Source organism: Rhinopithecus bieti, unplaced genomic scaffold, assembly GCF_001698545.2.
Source record: "Rhinopithecus bieti isolate Rb0 unplaced genomic scaffold, ASM169854v2 scaffold_35859, whole genome shotgun sequence".
Classification (NCBI taxonomy): Eukaryota; Metazoa; Chordata; class Mammalia; order Primates; family Cercopithecidae; genus Rhinopithecus; species Rhinopithecus bieti.
The window spans coordinates 606,250-630,034 of record NW_016814962.1 but is presented as its reverse complement, the minus strand read 5'-3'; the positions used below and the strand labels follow the sequence as shown (position 1 = coordinate 630,034).

General features: G+C 61.8%; 1 protein-coding gene across 1 annotated transcript in view; it reads right to left on the bottom strand.

The window, feature by feature from the left end:
• MTA1 (metastasis associated 1) overlaps positions 1 to 23,785 on the bottom strand; it is a 47,747-nt gene that overhangs the window by 1,750 nt on the left and 22,212 nt on the right. The window contains 16 exon segments of the mRNA XM_017852817.1: positions 1,702 to 1,737; positions 1,891 to 2,043; positions 3,308 to 3,397; positions 3,627 to 3,816; positions 3,922 to 4,073; positions 4,343 to 4,458; positions 4,916 to 4,974; positions 5,298 to 5,372; positions 7,578 to 7,766; positions 8,074 to 8,173; positions 9,124 to 9,226; positions 13,879 to 13,996; positions 17,132 to 17,195; positions 17,272 to 17,398; positions 18,066 to 18,116; positions 22,619 to 22,712. Coding sequence (XP_017708306.1) covers positions 1,702 to 1,737; positions 1,891 to 2,043; positions 3,308 to 3,397; positions 3,627 to 3,816; positions 3,922 to 4,073; positions 4,343 to 4,458; positions 4,916 to 4,974; positions 5,298 to 5,372; positions 7,578 to 7,766; positions 8,074 to 8,173; positions 9,124 to 9,226; positions 13,879 to 13,996; positions 17,132 to 17,195; positions 17,272 to 17,398; positions 18,066 to 18,116; positions 22,619 to 22,712 — 1,717 coding nt within the window.

Here is a 23,785-nt window from a genome sequence, read left to right as displayed (position 1 = left end):
ATCCACAGTGCTCCTGAACAGGAGCGGCCATACCTCAGGGCACCTGCCACAGGCCAAGGCCCAGCACCCAGGGCTGGCCAGTAGCACAAAACTACTTACCCAGGTAAGTGCCTACCAGAGCGGTGGACAGCAGAGGGAAGAAAACACATGCTTTAGGTTAGTGAGCCACACGCACCCATCTGCAGGCCCCGCAGGTGGGGACAGAGCAGCAGACTGCATGGGCAAATGGCCGGGTTAGAGCGCTAGGGCCCCGTGCTGTGGGCAGGCTCAGCTCACGCCTACCCGGGCTGGACAGAGACCCCATCTCGTGTGTGCCAATGCCCCGGGCGGCATCTTCACCCAGCCAGCCCCTCCAGCGCCCAGGTACTGGCCACTACACGTCAGGACAGGCGCTTCCTCTGTGGCTGACCCCTCTGAGCCCAGGGCCCGCCCAGCCAGGCGGCGAGTGGTGGTACTCTCTCACAACCACCGCACAGCTGGGACTGAAGTGTGCAGTGTGGAAAATTCAATGGGAATAAATAAGCTTTTATCTAACTTGCTGGTTAACCGCTTTTCACAAAACAAAACAAAAGTTCGAAGACGCCTGCTGACAAGGACTCCCTCCTGTTTCTACCAGTTCTCATGGGGTTGTTCCCCGCCATTGGGAACAGACCAGTAAAGCCAGCCCACAGTGGGCTGGCCCTGGGCCCAGGACTAGACAATGGGGCAGCCCCAATACCAGATGCCTGGGAGGGCGCCCCAGGAAAGGAGGGGGGCTGGGGTGAGACAGAGACACCGCCAAGGGCGGTCGGGCAGAGGCTGCACGGACAGGCCAGGGGTGCGTGTCCAGACAGGTGGAGATGGCGGAGCCTGGCACCCGATCTCAGGCCCACCCTGCGCTGCAGCTGGCGTGCTGACCCCGCGGGACGTGCTTGCCAGGGCACCCAGCAGCCTTGAGAGAATGCCCTGAGGGGACAAGGCTGGCTGGGCTGGACGGCCACTGCCCATATCCACCTCCAGGTCCCCACACCGGCCCTGCTGCCCTGGCCAGCACCCTCAGTGAAAGCCGCCTGGGGAAGGGGCTCCAGGCACTTCCACACTGGCAGGCCCAGCACTTGTACCCCCGGAGGCCCAGGCCTGGGTGCACACCCGGGCCCACACACCTGGCCCCCCCATGCTGGGCTTGGTCTTATCTGCTCTTCCCCGAGGGGCCTGGGGTCCCGCAGCCCCTGCTCCAACCAACCAGCACAGAGCACCTGAGCCAATTCTCCGACAGAAGTCACCAATGTGTGCAAGCTCAGTTGCCCACGACCCACACAGACACCCCCGACCATTCCCTCCCCACTGTCCCGCCTAGCAGGCGCACGAAAGGATTGCAGGCACAGCACGGGCGGCCCCAGGAGCTGAGGCTGGCAGCATGCGGGCAGTCACAGCGCGATGGCAGACAGCGCAGGCAGGGGCGCCAGGGCCACACGTGCCAGGACAGTCCACTGACAGGGTGTGGGGCCAGGGGGCCGAGGGCCAGATGCCTGGGCTCAGGGGGTCTTCACCAAGGGACCAGTGATGTCAGGAGGAACGTGGGGGACTGGGCTGTGGCTGGGCTCACGTGGACTGCCCCAAGCATGGGCCCTGGGCCGCCCGCCGCGGGGACACACTCAGCAGCACAGCACAGGCATCACGGGCGGGGCCGGCGCAGCGCCCGCCCGCGGCCCCAGGCCTTACCCCTACTGGGCATCAAGAGGCGCTTCTTCATGTTGCCTGGCAGCGCCGGGGTGGGAGAGAGGGAGAGAAGACAGCGTCAGCACGCACCGCGGGTGCCCCGGGCGGGGGCGGGCCGGACTCACCGGGCGGGGAGGGCCACACTCACCGGGCGGGGCGGGCCCGGATTCACCGGGCGAGGGGGCCACTCACCGTCCACCCCGTTGTGCTGCTCATAGCTGCGCTTGCCCAGGATGGTGGGGGAGCCGTTGTTGATGACAGGGGCCGCCTTGGCGGGCGTCAGGCTGCTGAGCACGCTGGACACACTCTTCACGGGGTCAGGCTTCGGGGGACGGGGGTGGGTCTCTGCCGGGAATGACACAGGCAGAGCTAGTCGCCTCTGCCCAGCAGGGGATGGGCAGGCAGGCCCAGGCTCCAGCCCTCATGGTTCTGGGATACGACCAGGAACTAAGCTCCACGTGGCTCCCACCCGAGGCCCCATCCTGACTGGGCGGGAAGCAGGGAGGTCACCACAGAGCCAGGAGCCCAGGAGCACCAAGGGCTCTCCGCAAGACGTGTGCCCAGGCCAAGCCTGCACCTCAGGGCTTCCAGAGAGCAGGGAGACCACCCGGCAGGGGCCAGGCCCCTCAGCCGCTGCACAACACGATCCACACACAGGCCCGTGAGCACAACGCGTATTCAACAGCCCCCATGCCCAGGCCTCCAGAGCTGCTGGTGGAGGGCTGGCTGCTGGTCAGACAGCGAACCGACCGTCCAGCCAGCCTGGCCAGGGACACAGCTGCTGAGGACCAGCCCTGATACCAGCCACCTCTTCCCACAGGACAGGGGCCACGACCCCAAACAGGGAGCAATGCCAAAGCCACTTGAATCTCAGAGCACACTTGGCTCATGGCTTGGGAATGTCCTTCTCAGGACAGTCACCCTGTGTCAGGAGGGCAGATACACAAGCCCACTTGAGCCCAGCAAATGGGGGAGGCCCCCCACCGCCACCACAAATGTCTGGCCCAGCCCCCAGGCTGCTTCTGGCTGGGCCAGGGTAGCCAGCTGAGGTTCTCGGGTATCCTCAGACCCTCAAAGATAAGGGAACCTTATCTTTGGTTCCCTGAGGCTGCTTGCCAGGTGTGCACCTCCCCCTGCCGAGGGCCTACAGAGGCCTGAGTGCTGCCCCTGTGGAGTGGGCATGGCTCAGGAAGTATACTCCCTGCAGGCAGCAGGTGCCACCCTGCCTTAGTGGCATTACAGGCAGGGGTGTGCACTGCCCAAACCCCACAGCCTCAGGCCCCAGGGACGATCAGAACACAGGGAACGGCAGTGAGGCTGGCAGGGAAGCCCCCTGGGTGTGCCTTGAGGAGGCTGGCCCTGCAGAAGGCAGGGCGGCAGCCACTCCGCACTGGGCCCCGTCAAGACCCCAGGAGCAGAAAGCAGCCTGGGTCCTAGTGGGTCGGCCTGAGCCTGGCACGGTGCAGAGTACCCCAAAAGGACAGTTCCAGGCCCTGGGGGGCTGTCAGGAGCTCCTAGCTAGAGAAGGCTGGGAGCCCCAGTGCATCAGCTTGGTCACAAACTGCCTGCAGGCAGCATTAGGAGCCCCCATCACGCCTGGACTGCTCACCAAGATACCGGAGCACGGCTTCCAGCGGCTTGCGCACCGCCTGCTTCAGCACCAGTGGGCTCTGGGAGGCTTCGGGCAGCCGCGCCGTGCCTGCGGGGTACCACACGGTGTGAGGGGTGGGGCATCCCCAGGGAGCACGGGACCCTGCCTGCGCCTTGACCTGGAAGCCCTCACTGGGCTCAGCCATGTCAGCACCGAGGAGGAAATGGGGCTCCCTGAGATGAGAACTCCCAGTGGGGCTACAGGGTGGGCCCCAAGGTTGCTGTTCCCTCCCCACCGCCTGCAGCAACAGAGTGAGCGGGGCGTTGGGATGACTCACACTCGGCCTTGATGGCCGCGCTGTTGATGGGCAGGTAGGGGTGCCGCGCGGCGTGCCACGGGCGCAGGATCTCACGGCACAGGCGCCGGGCGATCCGTGTCAGCTTCGTCGTGTGCAGATAGAAGGCCTGCCTGGTCTTCATGGCGAACTTGGGGCTCCCGCTGCTCCGGGCTGGGAGGCCGTGGGGACTCTGCGGAAGGGGGCATAACCGCCCCAACACAGTGCCATGACCGGGGGCCGAGGACCCGCAGGGCTGACACGCTCACGGCAGGCAGGGCAGATGTCCCCCCCTTACCATGTTACTGCGGTTTGGTCCTGGCCTCTCTCCATCTAACCGGGTTGGCATTTTCAAGCCACCATATTTCTTCCAATATGTCCAACAAGATGCGCAGAGACGACACTGCATGTTAGGGGGACCCCAAGAATACCACTGGTAAGACTGTGTGGCTACGGACAACAAAGTTGGAAATAGACGGATTCTTAAGCAGAACCAGTGATGTCAGAGTATTCCCCACCACCCCCACGCCGGCCGCCCCCACCCGCCAGGCACCCCCGCACATTCCCCAAGGCTCTCCCAACCACATCCCTGGGACGCAGCCCTCCAACATCAGTGGGCCCCTCCCAGGCTGGGCCACGCTGGAGCCCTCAGGGCCAACGCAGGCACCACGGCCCACAGGCGGGTGTGCGGTGTGCCCCCAGCCATCCAGGGCACTTACTGTAACAGCTCTCGCAGGCCCGGCCAGCCCCAGGGCTCTGGCCCGGTGCTCCCGTGCCATTCACCACACCAGCCTTGACGTTGTTGATGCTGATTTGGTTTGGATTTGGCTTGTTACTTAAAGAGGTAAAGGAGAGAAGAGAGGAGTTGCAGGAGCACAAACCTCAAGGGCCTAACTGCCCAGCACGCACCACGGCTGATCACCCCTCGTCCAGAACCACGTCCTCGCACCCCTCGGCCTCAGCAGTGCCTGGGAGCCACTGCTGAGGTCTGAGCTGTTTTCCAGGCGCCCGTCCTCCCCCTAGCATGGAGCCCAGCTCAGGGACTGATCCCTGGCGGTGTGGGTTGGAATCCCAATGCCCCCTTACTGACCAGGAGGCCAGGACGACGGAGACATGGCCATTGCATCTGCAGCCAGAATCCCCCCAGCCCTGCGCCGCCCTCACGGGGGCTGCCCTCACTTTCCCAGCCTCTGAGCCTGAGTTTCCTTGGGACCCGCCTGGCCCCGGCACCCTGTGCCCACCCTCCCTGGCCCCCAGGGCCACGAGAATGACGGCTGTAAGGGCACACTTACTAGTTGGGAATATAAACTTGCTTTAACTTGCTCTCAGCTTCAGCTGCTTTCAAGCGTTTCTTAAAATAAAAGAGAAGGTCAGAGGTCAGCGGGCTAGGCCCAGGTTGGGGCTGTGGTGCAGACAGGCTGGAGGCCACGGAGAGGAGCGCGCCAATGGGGAGGAGCGTGCCAATGGGGAGGAGCGCGCCACGGAGAGGAGAGCCCAGTGGAGAGGAGAGCCCCAGTGGAGAGGAGAGCCCCAGTGGAGAGGAGAGCCGGGCCAAGGACTCAGGAATTTTCCTTCCCCTCCGGCTACAGCAGTACAGGCCCACCTGCTGGGAGAGGATGGGGCACAGGACGCGGAGGTGGCGCGCCCTGGGTGCTGCATGGCAGGCGGGCTTACCTGCTGCACGTATCTGTCGGTGGTCTTCCACATGTAGTAGTACTCAATGATACTGGTCAGAGACTTCCACGGGAGCTGGGTGGGAGAGGCGTGTCACACAAGCAGGAAGGGGCAGGAGGCAGGCACATCATGAGGGTAGGGGCAGGGCTGCGGCCAGAAAGCCACAGAGGGGGCAGGAGGTGGGAGGGCAACGTGTGCTTGGTGCGCTGAGGCCAGGCCCCTGCTGGCAGGCAGGTGCAGAGCGCAGCTGATGAAGTGGGTCCCCCCTGCCAGGTGCCAAAAACACAGTGACGCCAGGGGAAGAGGAGCTGACACAGGGTCAAGGTTGAGATCTTGCTGAGGTGGCACTGACAACCCAGCCTCCATCTCAGCCTTTTTTTTTTTTTTTTTTTTTTTTGAGATGGAGTCTCGCTCTGTCACCCAGGCTGGAGTACAGTAGTGCAATCTTGGCTCACTGCAACCTCCGCCTCCTGGGTTCAAGCGATTCTCTTGCCTCAGCCTCCTGAGTAGCTGGGATTACAGATGCGTGCCACCATGCCTGGATAATTTTTGTATTTTTAGTAGAGATGGGGCTTCACCACGTTGGCCAGGCTGGTCTTGAACTCCTGACCTCAAGTGATCTGCCCACCTCGGCCTCCCAAATGGGATTACAGGCGTGAGTCACCATGCCCGGCCATCTCAGCCTTTTTTGTTTTTGAGACAGAGTCTCACACTGTCGCCCAGGCTGGAGTGCAGTGGCGCAATCTCGGCTCATAGCAACCTCCACCCCCCCAGGTTCAAGAGATTCTCCTGCCTCTGTCTCCCAAGTAGCTGAGACTACAGGCGTTTGCCACCACACCCAGCCAATTTTTGTATTTTTAGTAGACACAGGGTTTTACCATGTTGGCCAGGATGGTCTTGATCTCCTGACCTCATGATCCTCCTGCCTCGACCTCCCCAAGTGCTGGGATTACAGGCGTGAGCCACTATGCCCAGCCTGTGGCATGGATTTAAGAAACCTGTCTTATTAAATAAGGGTTCAGATAGTTCCTCAGTCTGGTCCACTGCATCTGGCAGGAAGGAAGAGCAGGGCCTGCTCCCTCAACACGGCCCGAAGCTGCAGCCTCCTGACCCCACGCCTGGACTCAGCCCCGCAGCCACAGCCCCGAGCGCCGCCTCGCTAGGCTCACGTGGTCTCAGCCCCGCAGCCACGGCCCCGAGCGCCGCCTCGCTAGGCTCACGTGGACTCAGCACTGCGGTCTCCTCTGCTGGAACCATGTGCAGCAGGGTCTCCCTCAAATTCTGCCCTCGTCTGAGCCTAGTTGGTGAATTTTGTTTCTAGCCCTCATCCTCTTGTCTGAACATGTTCTGCTCATCTTGGTTAGATTTTAAGCCTGGAGAAATCCGTATCCGCCTTGGAGAGGCCGCTGCCCCAGTCAAGGACTCCTCCCGCCTGGCCAAGCTCTCCCCTTGGCCAGAGGCCCCCACACAAAGCTGCATTCCTGCCTCGCGCCTGGCTGCTGTCCCTCCTCCTCTTCAGGTCTAGGCACCCTACCCAACCCCATGTTTGTTTCTTCCGAATTCCAGATGCCTCTCCAGTCTCTGCTACGCTGGCCTATGCGCTGCTGCGTGGATGGTGCTTTTCATCAGACAGCAGCAACCCCGCTGTGTCCTGGCCCCTTTGGGGCTCCTCCCTGCCCTGCTACAGGCTCCACCTCCCCAGGGCTGACGGTCAGGGGTCCCACCACCTCCACGTGGGGATGCCCTTCTAACAGACCAGTTTAAATGTATTTTAGGAGGGCTGACGGTGGGAGGATGGGGGTCCTGAGGTGGAGGTACAGGGAAGGGGAGACCCCATACCATGAAGACCCTCTCGGCCTGTTGCTGGGCCAAACTCACATGAGACAGAAAACAAGGACATGAGGAAACAGAGGTTCAGCTTAGTCAAAAACAAAGCAAAACCAAGGCTGGGGCTGGAGAAGGCGGCAAGGAAGGCAAGTCTCTGTGAGGACACCCTGGCCTCCATCACCTGGGCCAGCCCTTATCCTTATCATGCAGTGGTGGTAGCAGCGTGGCTATGCCCAGGCCCCACCAGTGCCCCCACGCCTGTCTGCTGAACCAGTGTAACAGGACTGTGGTGGCCGAGCACAGCTGAGACAGAACTCATGCAGCTCCACGCAGGGAATCAGGGTGCAGGACAGGCTCCCTCAGGGCAGGGGGGGACGTGGACCCCACGCCCCCACAGCCCACCTGGAGATGGGCATGGTCAGCCACTCCCACATCGCCACCCACGGTACTCACAAAATCTTGCTGAATGTCCGTGAAATCCTTCCCATATTTTTCCAGGGCTTCCTCGAAAAGGTTGGCCTCTGATGCAGACCACTCCTCCATCTCGTCCCTGCAGAGCACGGGCCCGCCCTGCGGCACCAGCGCTGAGATGGCCTTGGAGATGTCATAGATGTTCTTGTGGAGAGTGTCCATGGCATGGAACTGAGGCAGGAGATAGCAAGGTCACCTGGGCCAAGATGGCTTTTCCTGCACCTGTGGCACGGCACCCCTCCCTCAGGGCCTCAAGGATCCCCTGCTGTGGGACCAGGCAGCACAGCCCTCCCTGCACCCTCAGGACAGTCTGGCCGAGCTTGGGATGGACAGGAAAGGCCAGTCCAGGGGGGACAGCACCTCTGCGGGGGTCCTGAATACCTGGAGCAGGTGCTGGGTCCAGGTAGGAGGAAGGGCACAGCCACCCTGGGCTGTGGGTCACTCCAGGTCTCAGCTGTCCCACCCTAGGCCCACTTACCAGGGTGATGTCTCGGGAGGCAGCTGCGGCACTCATGTGCAGGCTGGGCTGTCGGACGGAGCTGCTGCAGTCCAGGGCCCGTGCGAAGGTGCCCACGGAGCTGGGGAAAGGAGATGCGCTGACCAGTGTCAGCTGAGCAGGGGCTCCCCCCAGGCACACTGCTCCCCAGGGGCCACGGACCAGGGGCCACAGTCGAGCAGGGGCTCCACCCAGGCACACCGCTCCCCAGGCGCCACGGACCTGGGGCCACGGTCGAGCAGGGGCTCCCCTCAGGCACACCGCTCCCCAGGCACCACGGACCAGGGGCCACGGACCAGGGGCCATGGCCAAGCAGGGGCTCCACCCAGGCACACCGCTCCCCAGGGGCCACGGACCAGGGGCCACGGTCGAGCAGGGGCTCCACCCAGGCACACCGATCCCCAGATACCACGGACCAGGGGACCATGGGCAGCAGGGACAAACTGCACGGGCATCACAGGTAGCAACCCACAGGTGGCAAGGATTCTGTGTGTCTTGGGCCCCAGGATGGGCAGTGGGGCCCAGCACCCACCCCAGAACCCAGGTGTGTCTGACTGAGGCGTCCGGATAGACCGACAATCGCCTTGGGGCTTCTTTTGGGGTTTCTCCACCTCCTAGGCTGCTGGCAGGAAGGTCCATGGTCCTCTCCTGGGCCTCGGCCTTCCCCTGCCCCAGGGGTCTGCCCGGGCTGCAGCTGCTCTGCTCCCTGACTAGGCCCAGCCCACTTGCTCCCAGCGGCCCAGGAGTGGGAGAACGCCTCTGGCCCATCCTGGGAAAGTCCCATTAGGGACACATGAGTGGGCACACAGGCCCGCCCCCGAAAAGGGCCGCCCTCTATTTAATGAAGAGCCTGGGCCCAGCGCTCCCGAGTCTCTCTGGGAACTGCTAACGGGGTGTCAGGGCCGCAACGCATGGGCTTCATGTTGGGATATGGGATCCAAGACTGTCACGTCCCCAACACCCACCACAGGGCAGTGAGAACAGGAGCTCCAGGCACCACCCCTGCTGGTCTTGCCCGGGAGCAGGACTCACCGGGCCACTACCAGGAACTGGTCGATCTGCTTGTCTGTGAGTGGGTTGTGCGCCTCCCACACCTTGGTCTCCAGCTTGGACTGGTCTCGGCCGTCCTCCTCGCCTGCAGAGAGAAGTGTGGCCTTTCTGAGACAGGGTCCCCCAGTGCGCCGGGTCGCGCCTCTCCTCCCCAGGCGCACGGAGCTGCTGGGATGGGGAAGGGGAAAGGTTGCAAGGCCCCACAGGTGAGGCCAGGGTGCAAGGCTGGACAGAGGCTGTTGCACACACAGGTACACGCATGCACACTTGGCACACAGTGGCCTCTCAACCCAGGGATGGGGTGTACACGCAAGGGGCCTCTCAGCCTGCCCAGAATGCAGGGCTTCAAGAATTGTGGCCACAAGAGATGGGAAGGTTGGTTTGTAAATTTAAATCAAGCTCTTTATTTATTTATTATTATTATTATTATTTGAGATTGAGTCTCTGTCGCCCAGGCTGGAGTGCAGTGGTGCGATCTTGGCTCACTGCAACTGCCACCTCCCAGGTTCAAGCGATTCTCCTGCCTCAGCCTCCTGAGTAGCTGGGACCACAGGCACCGACACCATGCCCAGCTAAATTTTGTATTTTCAGTAGACACAGGGTTTCACCATGTTGCCCAGACTGGTTTCAAACTCTTCACTTCAGGTGATTCACTCACCTTGGCCTCCCAAAGTGTTGGGATCGTAGGCACGAGCCACTATGCCCGGCCCAAGCTTTTTATTTTGAGATACTCGGATTCACATGGTGTTGCAAAGAGAGCCCTGCCACATCACAGCAGCAGGCAGACCACCTCCAGGGACCTTCCGGGGGCACAGGCTCCCTCCTGGCCCCTCTTCCACCCTGGCAGGTTCTGGGGCAACTGCTCTAAACCTGGCACAGCCAGAGCCGGGGAGCAGCGGGGGGGCGCCTCTGGGGTCACCAGTTGTTTCCTGTCTTCTGGGAGCTGGGACGATGGAGAACTCAAGGCTGGTGAAGAGGCCACCTGACGCCTGCAGTCGGCCAGGGCCAGGAGGGTTTCTGACAAAACAGTCTTTTACTTGCAAAACAACAAGACCGTGGTGTTGGGAGACACCCTCAGGAGAATGTGTGTCTGAGCACGGCCGAGCCTGACTCCCAGGGGAGGACGCGCAGAAAGAGTTCCACAGTTGTCCTCTGTCCACCTCTCCAGCCACCTCCACGGCTCAGTGCAGGGTGCCAGGCTCAGACTCTGCAGGCGGCTCCCCTCTGGCCCCGGGCAGCACCGAGGCTCCTGACCAAGGACCACGGGGTGTGGGGCCTCCCTCCCTCCACTGGGGCACCTGGCTGCAGGTCCAGCATGGAGAGAGCTCTTGAGACTAGAAAGTCCCCAAGAAAGCACTACCCTCGCCAAGGGGCTCCCAGACACTGCCCTGAGGGCCGGGCATCCTGGGCCGTGTGTCCAGGGAGGGTCAGGCCTTGCGGCCTCTAGGAAACAGTGCCTGGCCAGTCTCAGAGGACGGGGTCAGCCAGGGAAGCGCAGTGCTGGAGAGGGAGGGGCTGCTGCACAGCCCTGGAGGTGAAGGGCCTAGGGCTGTGTGAACCAGTGAGGCAGGCTGGGGGGTCTTCGGCCTGGTGTGGACTCCTCACCCTGGCTCAGGGGTACCCTGGGGAAGCTGGGGCCCCGCTCCCTGACTGCCAAGAAGCTGAGCCTTGGTGTGAACCACGCAAGCCACGGTACCTCTGTGTATGCTCACCGCTGGTCATGACGGTCACACTCCCTTTGACGTTTCAAACTCACTAAAGGCAGGTGCACAACTAGTGTGCAATTTTCCATCACTCAAGAGGGACACGGCCTCCTGGAGGTGGGGAAGGCTCTGGAAGCCACGTCCCAGCCCTACACGAGCTTGTGGGAGCCCTGGCCCTTACACTAGCGGCCCAAAAGCCAAGGAACGGCAGGGCAGTGGGGAAGGCAGCGTGGGGAGGGGGAGGTCGGCTCCTGTGGCTGGCTCACGCTGGTGGACCCTTAGTCCCATCGCCCCAGGCCCTGCAGAGCTCTGCCAGGACTCTGCAGGTCGGATCTCAGCCCTGTGTACATGGGAGGATGGGGGCACCTCAAGGCCCATTCTCCTGCCAGGCCCACCAGCCCCAGGCTGAAGGCACGGATGCGCCACGTGAGGGCCTCTGACCTGAAACGGCTCCTCACTCTCTGGCCCTCATGTGATCTGTGTTCTCACCTGTCTCCCAGCCACGGATGCTGCCTTTCCACCTAGGCGTGGCTGCCAGACCTTCTTCACCTTTGGCCAGGCCAGAAAGGCAAGACAGCCCCAGGCTGGGAGACCCTGTATGACAGCAGGGCACCCTGGAGGCCACAGGCCCAGACCCAACACAGCGGCCTCCCCATGCTGAGACCCACAGGCCAGGCCCCAGCACAGAGGCCTCTCTACACTCAGACCCACAGGCCAGGCCCCAGCACAGAGGCCTCCCCACACTCAGACCCGCAGGCCAGGCCCCAGCACAGAGGCCTCCCCACGCTCAGACCCGCAGGCCAGGCCCCAGCACAGAGGCCTCCCCACGCTCAGACCCGCAGGCCAGGCCCCAGCACAGAGGCCTCTCCACGCTCAGACCCGCAGGCCAGGCCCCAGCACAGAGGCCTCCCCACGCTCAGACCCGCAGGCCGGGCCTCAGCACAGAGGCCTCTCCAAGCTCAGACCCGCAGGCCGGGCCCCAGCACAGAGGCCTCTCCACGCTCAGACCCGCAGGCCCCAGCACAGAGGCCTCTCCACGCTCAGACCCGCAGGCCCCAGCACAGAGGCCTCTCTACGCTCAGACCCACAGGCCAGGCATCAACACAGAGGCCTCTCCACGCTCAGACCCACAGGCCTCAGCACAGAGGCCTCCCCACGCTGACCCAGGCCTCAACGTGCCCTGTGTGTCTGGAGAGTGGGGGGGTCTGTCCCCAACTGCCCAGCACCTCCCAGAGCTTGGAAAGCAGCAGGCCCGCTACATTGCTAGCCCAGTGCTAGAGCCCGCAGGTGCCTGGGGAAGGTGGCACCCCCAGCCACCTGTGAGATGCACCAGCATCTTATGGACAACCAAGAACACGAAACAGCCCCAGCTACTCGGGAGGCTGAGGCTTAAAGATCGCTGGAGCCCAAGACTTCAAGTCCAGCCTGGGCAACACAGCAAGACCCACTCTCAAAGCAAACCAAAACAGGAAAATCACCAAACGCCTCGATCACAACCACAAGAAGCAGGGATGAGAGTCCCTGCTGACCCTCAGGGCAGAGCCCTGCGTCCTGAGGGCAGCCTCACAGCCTTGCCCAGCGGGGAGATGAGGGACAGGGTTGAGACGGGGACAGTGAGCCTCAGGACTTCCCACCAGGGCTGCTGAAGCACCCGGCGGAGGGAGGAGGCCGCCTGCGTCTGGAGTGCGTGCTGCGTCAGAGCTCCGTGGCCCCATCAGACCTCAAGGGTGGGGCACCCACAGGCAACACAAGAAACGCAGGCAGATTCGCACAGAAGAACATTTCTGGAGACAAAAAGAACTTTAAAAAAGTAACGAGAGGGGCGCGGTGGCTCAAGCCTGTAATCCCAGCACTTTGGGAGACTGAGACGGGCGGATCACGAGGTCAGGAGATCGAGACCATCCTGGCTAACACGGTGAAACCCCGTCTCTACTAAAAAAAAAAAAAAAAAAAAATACAAAAAACTAGCCGGGCGAGGTGGCGGTGCCTGTAGTCCCAGCTACTCGGGAGGCTGAGGCAGGAGAATGGCGGGAACCCGGGAGGAGGAGCTTGCAGTGAGCTGAGATCGCGCCACTGCACTCCAGCCTGGGCGACAGAGCGAGACTCCATCTCAAAAAAAAAAAAAAAAAGTAATGAGGCCAGATGCAGTGGCTCACACATGTAATCCCAGCACTTTGGGAGGCCAAGGCAGGTAGATCACTTGAGGTCACGAGTTTGAGACCAACCTGGGCAATATGGTGAAACCCTGTCTCTACTAAAAATACAAAAAAATTAGCGGGGTGTGGTGGTGCGTGCCTGTAGTTCCAGCTGCTCGGGAGGCTGAGGTGGGAGGATCATCGGAGTCTGGGAGGTTGAGGCTGCAGTGAGCTATGATCGCAGCACTGCACTCCAGCCTGGGCAACAGAGCTAGATCTTGTCCAAAAAAAAAAAAAGTAGTGAAAACAACTGCCAAGGTCAGACTCGGTGGCTCACGCCTCTAATCCCAGCACCTCGGGAGGCATAAGGTCAAGAGTTCAAGACCATCCTGGCCAACACAGTGAAACCCTGTCTCTACTAAAAATAAAAAAATTAGCCGGGTGTGATGGCAGGCGCCTGTAATCCCAGCTACTCAGGAGGCTGAGGCAGGAGAATCGCTTGAACCTAGGAGACGGAGGTTGCAGTGAGCTGAGATCACCCCACTGCACTCCAGCCTGGGCAACAGAGCGAGACTCCATCTGAAAAAAAAGAAAAAGAAAAACAACTGCCACAAGGAAACCAGGTCTCACTGTGCAGGGACAACTGATCACCACGTCCTGCCTGAGGGTCTGGGGCTTCCCCAGACCCCCAACAACACCAGGAGTGGGTCGGGGAAGGCTCCGGGACACCAGCCCACACGCACTACCCGTGTGGACAGAGCCCAGGCCTGCGCCTGCTGCCCCCAGTCACACAGGAGTCACTGACACGGCGGCCATGTCCCAGCCTCCTCTTGCCCAGTGTGTCACCCGGCAGGGCAGGACAGGACGCAGTGCGCCGTGCCCAGGGCGGCCCACCCTACCTTCTTTTAACAAGTCGGTGATGTCTGCCTGGTACCGGTTTCCTACTCGAATCTCTCCTTTATCTGCCAGCAGGGTCTTCTGCTGTGGGTCGTAGACTAGAGAATAGAAGAAGAAATCCTGGAAAACACCACAGGAGACAGAGGCGTCAGCGCGGCCGGGCTGCCGGGAGGGACAGAGAGGCGTTGGCACAGCCAGGCTGCCGGGACAGTCTTGCCCAGAGCACCTGCAGGGTGACACAGGTGCCGGAGGGAGGGCACAGGAGCCCCCACAGCTCCCGGCCATGCCTGGGAGGAGCCTACAGCGGGGCCTTGAGGGTCACCGGGGGATGCACCTGCCCCATGACCCTGCACGGAGGAGACATGCTGAGGGTCAGCAGGGGCGGGGCCAGGCTCCACAAGCCCTTACCAAGGCAGGGTGGATACAACTGCAGCCCAAACACCATGACTTATTTGCCTTTTCTTTTTTTTGAGGCAGAGTTTCGCTCTTGTTGCCCAGGTTAGAGTACAATGGCGTGATCTCGGCTTACTGCAACCTCCGCTTCCTGGGTTCAAGCAATTCTCCTGCCTCAGCCTTCCAAGTAGCTGGGATTACAGGCACCTGCCACCACACTCGGTTAATATTTTGTATTTTCAGTAGAAACACGGTTTCACCATGTTAGTCAGGCTGGTCTCAAACTCCTGAGCTCAGGTGATCCACCTGCCTCGGCCTCCCAAAGTGCTGGGATTACAGGTGTGAACCACCGTGCCCGGCTCCCTCTCACCTATTCTGAAAGCTGCTCTGCGTTTTTTCTTTCAAGAGCTACCTTTAAAGTCCAGCATGACATCTGTTCCATGTGTGACCATGAGCCACGCTGCAGCAGGGCCTTCATCCTCCTGAACTGACACGACTATCCAGAGGCCAGCTGCCAGGCTCAGCCTCAGCTCCTACTCTGCCTGGATCTTTTTTTTTTTTTTTTTTTTTTTTGGAGACAGGGTCTTGTTCTATCACCCAAGCTGGAGTACAGTGGTGCAATCTTGACTCACTGCAGCCGCCACCTCTTGAAAGACTCAAGCAATCCTCCCACCTCAGCTTCTCTGAGTAGCTGGGACAACAGTAAGTGCGCACCACCACGCCTGGCTAATTTATTTTTACTTTTGTAGAGTTGAGGTCTCACTATGATGCCCAGGCTGCTCTGGAACTCCTGAGCTCAAGTGATTCCCCCGGCCTTGGGCTCCCAAAGTGCTGGGATTACAGGCATGAGAAACTGCACCCGGCCTATTTCTTTAAATTAATAAACACACATGGTTTCTATTTGGTGCCGGACTGCTCCACCGGCCAGGGCCTGGGTGTGTCTGTGACTGCTGTGTGATGTTTCTGCACTCCTGCTTATCTGTGATGTGAGTCCGTGTTCGTCAGGACTTCATCAGTGAGGGTTATTTGAGGCGAGGCAGGGGCACTATCCCCCAGGGGTCAGTGGCGCAAGCTTCTGCCGGGTGCTAAGTGTACTCACCCTGAGCCTGTTACGTTAAATTCCCACATTGGGGCTGTTCAGAAACCCCAGGTAAGAAAAAAGAGGGAAGTGGCCGGGCGCAGAGGCTCACGCCTGTAATCCCAACACTGTGGGAGGGATTACACCTGAGGCGGGATGATCACCTGAGGTCAGTTCGAGACCAGCCTGGTTAACATGGTGAAACCCCATTTCTACTAAAAATTAGCCAGACGTAGTGACACACGCCTGTCATCCCAGCTACTCGTGAGGCTGAGGCAGGAGAATCGCTTGAACCCAGGAGGCGGAGGTTGCAGTAAGCCGAGATCGCACCATTGCACTCCAGCCTGGGCAACAAGAGCGAAACTCTGTCGCAATAAAAAAGAAAGTAAAAGGGGGGAAAGGCTGCATCATGCAGTAGGAGGGTTTCAGGGTGCCTGTGCAGCCTGCTTTGTCCCCTCGTGAGCGTCGACCTGGCCGTTTCTAGGGCTGATGCGGTGCATACAGGCTTGTCACTGCACCTGCTGCTTCCTCATGGGCCTTTCTTGCTAACACACATTTTCTGCGTCCATAGAGACATTTCTGCAGCCTCACCCTCTCTGTGTGGCTCTGTCAATAAGGGCACTCCTCCTTCCCGAGTGGAAGCATTTACGGCGACCCCCACAGCCTCTGCTCACGCCCAGCAGGTTGCGGCTCAGCCTTCTGGGAAGCTGGTCTGGCAGCCTGAGAGGGTTCGAGCCCAGCCCATGCTCCAGGCAAGTGCTACGACCCCGGGCCGAGCCCTGCCTGCTCTTCTCTGCCTGCTCATGACTCTTGAGTTAAGGCCTGGGGCACGACCACAGCCCGAGCTGAGCCACTGCCGTCCTTCATGCCTGTTTCCAGGCTGTGTGGTGGGAATGGGGACTGGGGCCACAGGGGTAGTACAGGACTGAGCTTGGGACACACCGTGGCCATCCTGGATCCTTCAGAGCCCACCCCAGAGCGCCGATGGCCACGGCAGAGAGATGAGCCCCCCCAGCACAGGGAGGGTAGGGGCCTCGTCCAGCAACCTGCATCTGGGCTGGCTGGACACGCTGGGGGTGTTCAGCCCACAAGTCTCCAGCCAGATGGGAGCAGAGCCTGTGGGAGGCCAAGTCCCAGGCCTGGAGATGGGCCTGCCCCTTGGGCAGGTGTACCCTGCAACTATGACAGGCACTCCAGGGAACCAACATGCTCCAGACGTTTTTGCCCCCACGTGGCCTCAGAAAGCCAACCCTCCCGTTAGCTGCATCTCACAGCAGCCTCAGTGCCGCTGCTCTCCGTCAGGCGACACTGCTCTCCGGTATGTATGGCATTGTCTAGAGACACTTTCTGGTTGTCACACCTTGGGGGATGCTACGTGGCAGGTAACACAGACCCCAAGGTGGACCTACCAGGACTCTGCCCATTGCCCAGGAGAGACTAGCCGAGACTCCTACGAAGACCCAGGTGGCCCCTGCCCCCATATGCCTCAGCCACACCCTCCCCAGGGGGACCTCCCCTCGCTGGTTGTCTGGGAGGCGGTGGCAAGAGGAAAAAGCCCCACCATGCTCCTGGCCCACAACTCTGGACGCATAGAGTAGGGGCAGCTGCACACTAGGACACCTGGAAGTGGCTGTCAGGACGCAATCCCCGCTTCCCTCCAGAACAGCCTGGGCCTAGAGGGAGGAGGGAAAATCGTCCCCGCTGCCCAGGCCAGCAGAGGTCACGGGTGGAGGAAACACTGGCCTGGGACTGGCTGCAGCAGACCAGGCCGGGCTGGGCCTCACCTCCCGCTCCAGGTAGGACTTGAGCGATTCGGTCTCGTTGAGCAGGGTGACGCTGCACTTGCCCCTGGAAAAGAAGGACGGGCAGGCTGGAAGGGCGAGGACAGCCCGAGGGGCCCAGGGCGGGAGCTGCTGGGGGCTACCTGATGTGCGTGGCGGGCAGGGACTCCAGCTGCCGGGAGAGGAACAGCTCCCGATGCCGCAGCTGGTGCTTTAGTTTCTCGGGCAGGTCCACCATTTCTGGATTCTCCATTTCCTCTTCTATTTCCCCTGAAGGACAAGGAGCCCCTGTCAGCACCACAGCAGATGCACGCTGCCAAACCAAAGCCCACCCCACCGGCCCCACCCGGAGCCGGCACGCAGGAGGCCCCGTCCTGGCAGGTGCGCGTCCTCCCGTCCTGGCAGGTGCACGTCCTCCCGCTGCCGGACACTGTCCCGCTGTCCCACCCCATGGCAGCCCAGCAATTCCTTGGCAGGTACCCCTGCAGACACTCTGGTGCCCATGTGCCCTTTAAGTCCAGGCACCCTGAAGGCCCAGATTCCCCAGGGCATGAAGATGGAAGGAGGAGGGAGAACAAGGTCTGGGCCAGCCCCAGAAGCAGCAGACAAAAGACCAAGAGGAGCAGGGGAGCCGGCGGCTGCCACGTGCCCAGGCAAGGAGGGCGAGGGGCAGCTGCCCTCTGTCCATCCCCATCTCGTGACCAGACAGCCCCACACAGCCCACCACAGACCTCCCACACCAGCAGGTCACCCTCAGGCCGGGGCTGCACCAAGGCTGGGCTGTGGGCCGGACCCAAGGGAGGGCCCCTCCTCAGCCGGGCCGGCCGGGCGCAGGCATGCAGGCGGCCCGCCCAAACTCTGTCCCTCAGCGGCGCTGCCGCCCCCAGCCCAGGGACACAGACAGGAGGACGCCCTCCTTGCGGAGGCCGGCTCTTACCTTCCTCGCCGTTGTCCGCCCCCGGTCCGGCCTTATAGCAGACTGACAGGGCTATATAACAGACAGACAGCACCCGGCAGCACGGTCAGCGCAGAGCAGCGGCCTGCTCCCTGCCCAGGGCCCGGACCGAGGGCTGTGCCACCAGGGGGCAGGGCAGAACGGGGGCCACAGGCCTCCCGGTGGGGTGTGAAGACCACCCGGTTGAAGATCATCTAGGCCTCAACGTCCCCCCACTTCAGCCGCCACCCACCCGGTGCCAAGCCTCTTTGGGAAGAGCCCAGACAAGCCTGGCTGTGGAGGGCCCCTGTCCAGCGACCACCCCTGCTCTCACTCCATTGCGGCTTCCCAGAACAGGCTGTCCAGATGAGGCCAGGGCCGGCCGTGGGCCAGCAGCATGGGCATTCCTGCCCTGTGCTAGGAACCCAAGTAGGATTCTTATAACACCCAAAACGGGGGTGTGCAGTGGTGCTCCCCACCGTCCCCTCGAACACCCAGCACCGGCCGCCAGTGGGCCACTCATCCCGCTCAGCATCCTGCCGGCTCTCTGAGCCCGAGGTCCCCAGACCGGACCACAGCCAGCCGGGCTGCTCGCTCTCTGCGGCCCCCTTGTGGTGCCTGCAGGAAGTCCTGGCTCCTCTGGGCGCTCCCAGGCGCACTCCCAGATTGAGGCTGGGAGCAGCCATGCTGGGCCTGTTCTGGGCAGGCCCTATCTGGGCCTCAGAAGCCTGGGGTGTCCGCCTGCTGAGCCTCACCTCCCCCCGGTCCATAGAATAGGGCAGGGCCGACCAGGATAGTCCCAGTCCCAGCACCCCAGGCCAACACACCTCACTAGCTCCCACTCCTGGGGCCCTACAAGCAAACTGCACCCTCAACTCAGATATCCCCAGGGCCCAGAGGCCCACACACCATCCCAGACCAGAGGCTGGCTTTCGTTCACACCCGCCCTATGCCAGGCCCCGTCAGAGCACCGACCCAGCCTGGAGAGAAGCCCACAGCGACTCTGAGACTCCCATCTCACCAGTGCCCCCATCAGCAGAACAGGGCTGCGGGATGCAGCCTGTCGGAGATGTGGGCGAAGTAGGCCTGCGGCTCCTCAGGAGGCCCTCAACAGGCAGAAACACCCAGGCAGGAGGCGGGGCTGGCCAGTGCACCCTGCACCGCCCACACTCCGAACCCTCCCTCGGACCCTGGATACACCCCTAAGCATGAGGCCCAGGGAATGGCAGCCCCAGGCTCAGGACTAGGCCCAGGCTATGCCTTCACACCCACTCTAGGCTGTGGTCTCCAGGGCCCCCACACCTGCTCTGCGGCGCTCTGAGGAGGGACGCTCCCCTCTCCCTGTCGTTCTGTCTGTAAAAGGCTTCATGCTCACAGCCTGCCGGGGTGAGGTCTTCTCCGCCGCAGGGGCCGCAGTGCAGCCTGGCGGATGTCTACCCTCCACCCTGAGGCCTGCACTGTGGGCTGGACGCCCCAGCAGGGACTGGGTGGAGGCAGTGACGTGGAAGAGCCAGAGGCCTCCCAGAGTGTCCTCACACCTGTCCCTGGGATCAGCTGGGGGCCTCACCCTGGCTGCAATGAGCTCACAGAGTGAGCAGGAGAAACGCACAGATGTACACAACCCCGGGGGAGGTGGGCCCTGCAGAGTCACCGCAAGGCCCAGTCACCAGGCAAGAGTGGGGCTGCGCTCCGAGCCCCTGGACCAGCGGCAGACCCGTCACCCACGATGCCTGCTCCCTGCAGCTGGGCTGTCAGTTCACAGGAACGCCCTGCAGAGGGGCCGCCATGCAGCTTTCCAGGGAGCACCGTCCAAAGGGGCTGTGCTGGGCACCTGGGGGGGGCTAATGCTTGAGCCGGGACACTGCTGCTCTCTGCCCAGTCCCACCAGCCCCGACGAGGCCCTTCTAGAAAACCTGCCCTCTGATACCTCTAATCACATTATGTCTGGAGTCCCCTTCTGGGGCCCTCCTAGCAAAAGGCCATCTTCTGGGGTGTCTGAGAGCAGAACCTCAGGAAAGGGGGCCACAGTACCCTAAAAAACCACTGATACAGACTCTCTGGAGCAGCGACACTGTGCTCCCAGGTGCCAGAGGACAGAGACAGTACACGCCCTGGGCCAGCCACAAACATGCACAACTCAACAGTGGCGCCTGACTCCCCAGGCCACACAGACTGGCAGGGCCACACTGCGGCCACTTAGCTTGGGCACTGCTTCTCCAGCGCCAGCCCCCTCCCCACCACTGCTTCTCCATCACCAGCTCCCTCCCCACCACTGCTTCTCCATCACCAGCCCGCTCCCCACCACTGCTTCTCCATCACCAGCCCCCTCCCCACCACTGCTTCTCCAGCGCCGGCCCGCTCCCCACCACTGCTTCTCCAGCGCCGGCCCGCTCCCCACCACTGCTTCTCCATCACCAGCCCCCTCCCCACCACTGCTTCTCCAGCGCCGGCCCGCTCCCCACCACTGCTTCTCCAGCGCCGGCCCGCTCCCCACCACTGCTTCTCCATCACCAGCCCCCTCCCCACCACTGCTTCTCCAGTGCCGGCCCGCTCCCCACCACTGCTTCTCCAGCGCCGGCCCGCTCCCCACCACTGCTTCTCCATCACCAGCCCCCTCCCCACCACTGCTTCTCCAGTGCCGGCCCGCTCCCCACCACTGCTTCTCCAGCGCCGGCCCGCTCCCCACCACTGCTTCTCCATCACCAGCCCCCTCCCCACCACTGCTTCTCCAGTGCCGGCCCGCTCCCCACCACTGCTTCTCCAGCGCCGGCCCGCTCCCCACCACTGCTTCTCCATCACCAGCCCCCTCCCCACCACTGCTTCTCCAGTGCCGGCCCGCTCCCCACCACTGCTTCTCCAGCGCCGGCCCGCTCCCCACCACTGCTTCTCCCGCTCCCTGCGGAGTTGACACAGGTCAACCCCCGACACCAAGAACCACCAGCTGTGCTGCTGGCTGGCGTCCAGCACCTGAAGGGCCAAGGGCCGCACCAAACGCCCCTCCAGAATGTGCAGACTGTGGACTTTCAACATCCCCAGCTCTCTTCCTTGGTGCCTGGAGCTCGCACCAGTGGAGTACACAGGCTTTGAGGTCAGAGGTCAAGGGTCACCATGCCCCACCTTGAATGCTCCCCTCCTCTGAGCAGAGAGCTAGAAGGTTCCAGTTCCTCACGAAGCCAGAGAAAGCCCATGGTCAACTGGCAGCTCCCTTTGGGCCACCACAGGCCCCACAGCCCAGTGTCCAGAGTGGACCCAGGCTCAGGGGCCCAGCCCAGCTGCACTGCCCCAGGGAAGCTCACGTCCGCATCCACTGGGTGCCGAGGAAAGCTGTCCGGTGGGCAAGGCAGTGGGGTTAAGGGACCCTTCCTTCCACAAGAGCCTGCCCTGGCGGACTCCCAGCAAAGGCTCAGGAACAAGGCATCGGTGGCAGGATGGTCTGTCCTGTCCCTAAGCCCCTCCCAGGGCAGGGGGAGGTCATCCACAGCACTGGGACAGGGGCAGAAGATGTCAGGGTCCTCCCACCTGACCCACTGCCAATCCACAGTCCCTGGACCTCACCCCATTAGGGGTCATAGGAGGCTACAGGTGGGACCTTGGCCCACCCCAGCAACACAGGTACTCGGGCAGTCACATGCCTCACCTACTGGGAAATGTCACCCTACCGACCACAGCCTCAGCCTGGGCTCAAATCCCACCCCAGGTGATGTGTCAGAGCGGAAGCCAAAAACAGCCCTCGCGCCTGCCCCCACCGACACATGAGAGGCCTCAGTGGGGGCACCACAGTGTCTGGTGCAGGTGGGCCCAGCCCGGCAGGCCCTGTGTCAGTAGCGTGTGGAGGGCGTGGGGGTGCCTCTGGCTCCTGGCTCTGAAGTCGACGTCCCCCGGTGCGGGAGACTCCATCACCTGTGAGTACGTTCCCAGGGGAGGAGCTGGGCCCCCCAAGGCTGAGGGCATCCCCATGCAGCCAGTGGCTTCCCCCCAAACACGGTGCTGGCCACAGCAGCCCCTTCCAGCCAGTTTACTGAATTTGGGTTTGAATTGTAAAGAAGAAGGCGAGGACTGCTTTCCTGAGAACACTGCTCAGAGTGCCAGGGTTTGAATTGTAAAGAAGAAAGCGAGGACTGCTTTCCTAAAAACACTACTCGGAGTGCCAACAGAAGGCCTCTTCACAAAATTAAAAGGCGAGAGCCATTGGCAGGTGCGGGCAGCAGGGTCCCACTAGCCTGAAAAGTCTCCAGAAGTCATCATAAAAGAAAAAAAAGCCCCAACCAATGGTGCCCACACCCAGGCACATCCCATGACAAGCTCACAGAGGATGCCAGTGAGGAACACACCGCTCCGGAGGGGCCTGTGAGGACTTCATTCGCCCAGCCCCGAGGAAACGGAGCCAGGACACCCCCACCCACCGTGGAAGGGAGAAAAAGGCCAGAGCAAGTTGGGCAGAGGGTGGCCCCACGAGGCTAGGACCCCGAGGATGGACCCTAGGGAAGAAGGACCCCGCCAGCCCTCCCTGGCCGACCCTCCCGCCAGGCGGGCACCCCGGGGAAGGCCGGACTCACTTGCGTGCTTGTCGGCCAGGGCGATGAGGGTGCTGGAGATGTCCCGCCTCCGGTAGAAGCACACCACCTTGGCCTCCACGTTCCCATTGGCCGTCTGTAACAGCAAGGCAGGGGCGTCTGAGAAACGCGGCCAAACCCGGGCTGCACAGCTCCCAGGAGGGGCTCCAAGGCCGGCCCCTGCCGTCCCAGGACTGCGGGCGTCACCACACTACCCCTCAGGACTCCAGGAGGGCACTTCACAAATGGAGCAAATCCTGCAGCTCTGGACGCCCATGGGTCTATCCCCGGCGAGAAGGTGGGCATGCGCACCCAACTTCAACCTGTGTCTCCATCCTCCCTCCCTTCCAGACCCCAGTGTACCACCCGAGAACACCAGGGTCCCAGTGAGGAAAAGGCCCCGCCACACTGGGCAGGACCTCAGTCAGCTCCTGGGAGCCCACGCCCAGCTATCCCAGTCCCTCTCGGGTGAGCTGTGCAGCCACAGCCTGAGCAGCGGATGCAGCGTGGACCCCCGTGTGGGACCAGCCCTCCCATTACCCTCCTGGAGCAGCCACAGGCGCCCCCACCTGGCCTGGCGGACGAATGTCTCCGAGTCAAGACTGCTGCAAAATGCCACCGCAGAAGAAGGTATGTTTTTGGAATGAGTTTTTATAACATATTTGTGACCTCAAGAATTGTGCTGTGATTCTAACCACGGTACAAGTGCCTCATGGACTACCATTCATAACTTTTTTTTTTTGAGATGGGGTCTCACTCTGTCACCCAGGCTGGAGTGCAGTGGTGTGATCTTGGCTCACTGCAACCTCCGCCTCCTGGGTTCAAGGGATTCTCCTGCCTCAGCCTCCCGAGTAGCTGAGATTACAAGCATGAGCCACCACGTCCAGCTAATTTTTGTATTTTTAGTAGAGACAGGATTTTGCCATGTTGGCCAGGCTGGTCTGGAACCCCTGACCTCAAGCAATCTGCCTGCCTTAGCCCCACAAAGTGCTGGGATTACAGGTGTGCCACAGCGCCCAGTCTCACATAACTTTTTAATTTTTTGAGATAGGGTCTCACTCTGTTGCCCAGACTAGAGTGCAGCGGTGTGATTTCAGGTCACTGCAGCCTCCATCTCCTGGGACTACAGTCCAATTACACCATGCCAGGCTTTTTTTTTTTTTTTTTTTT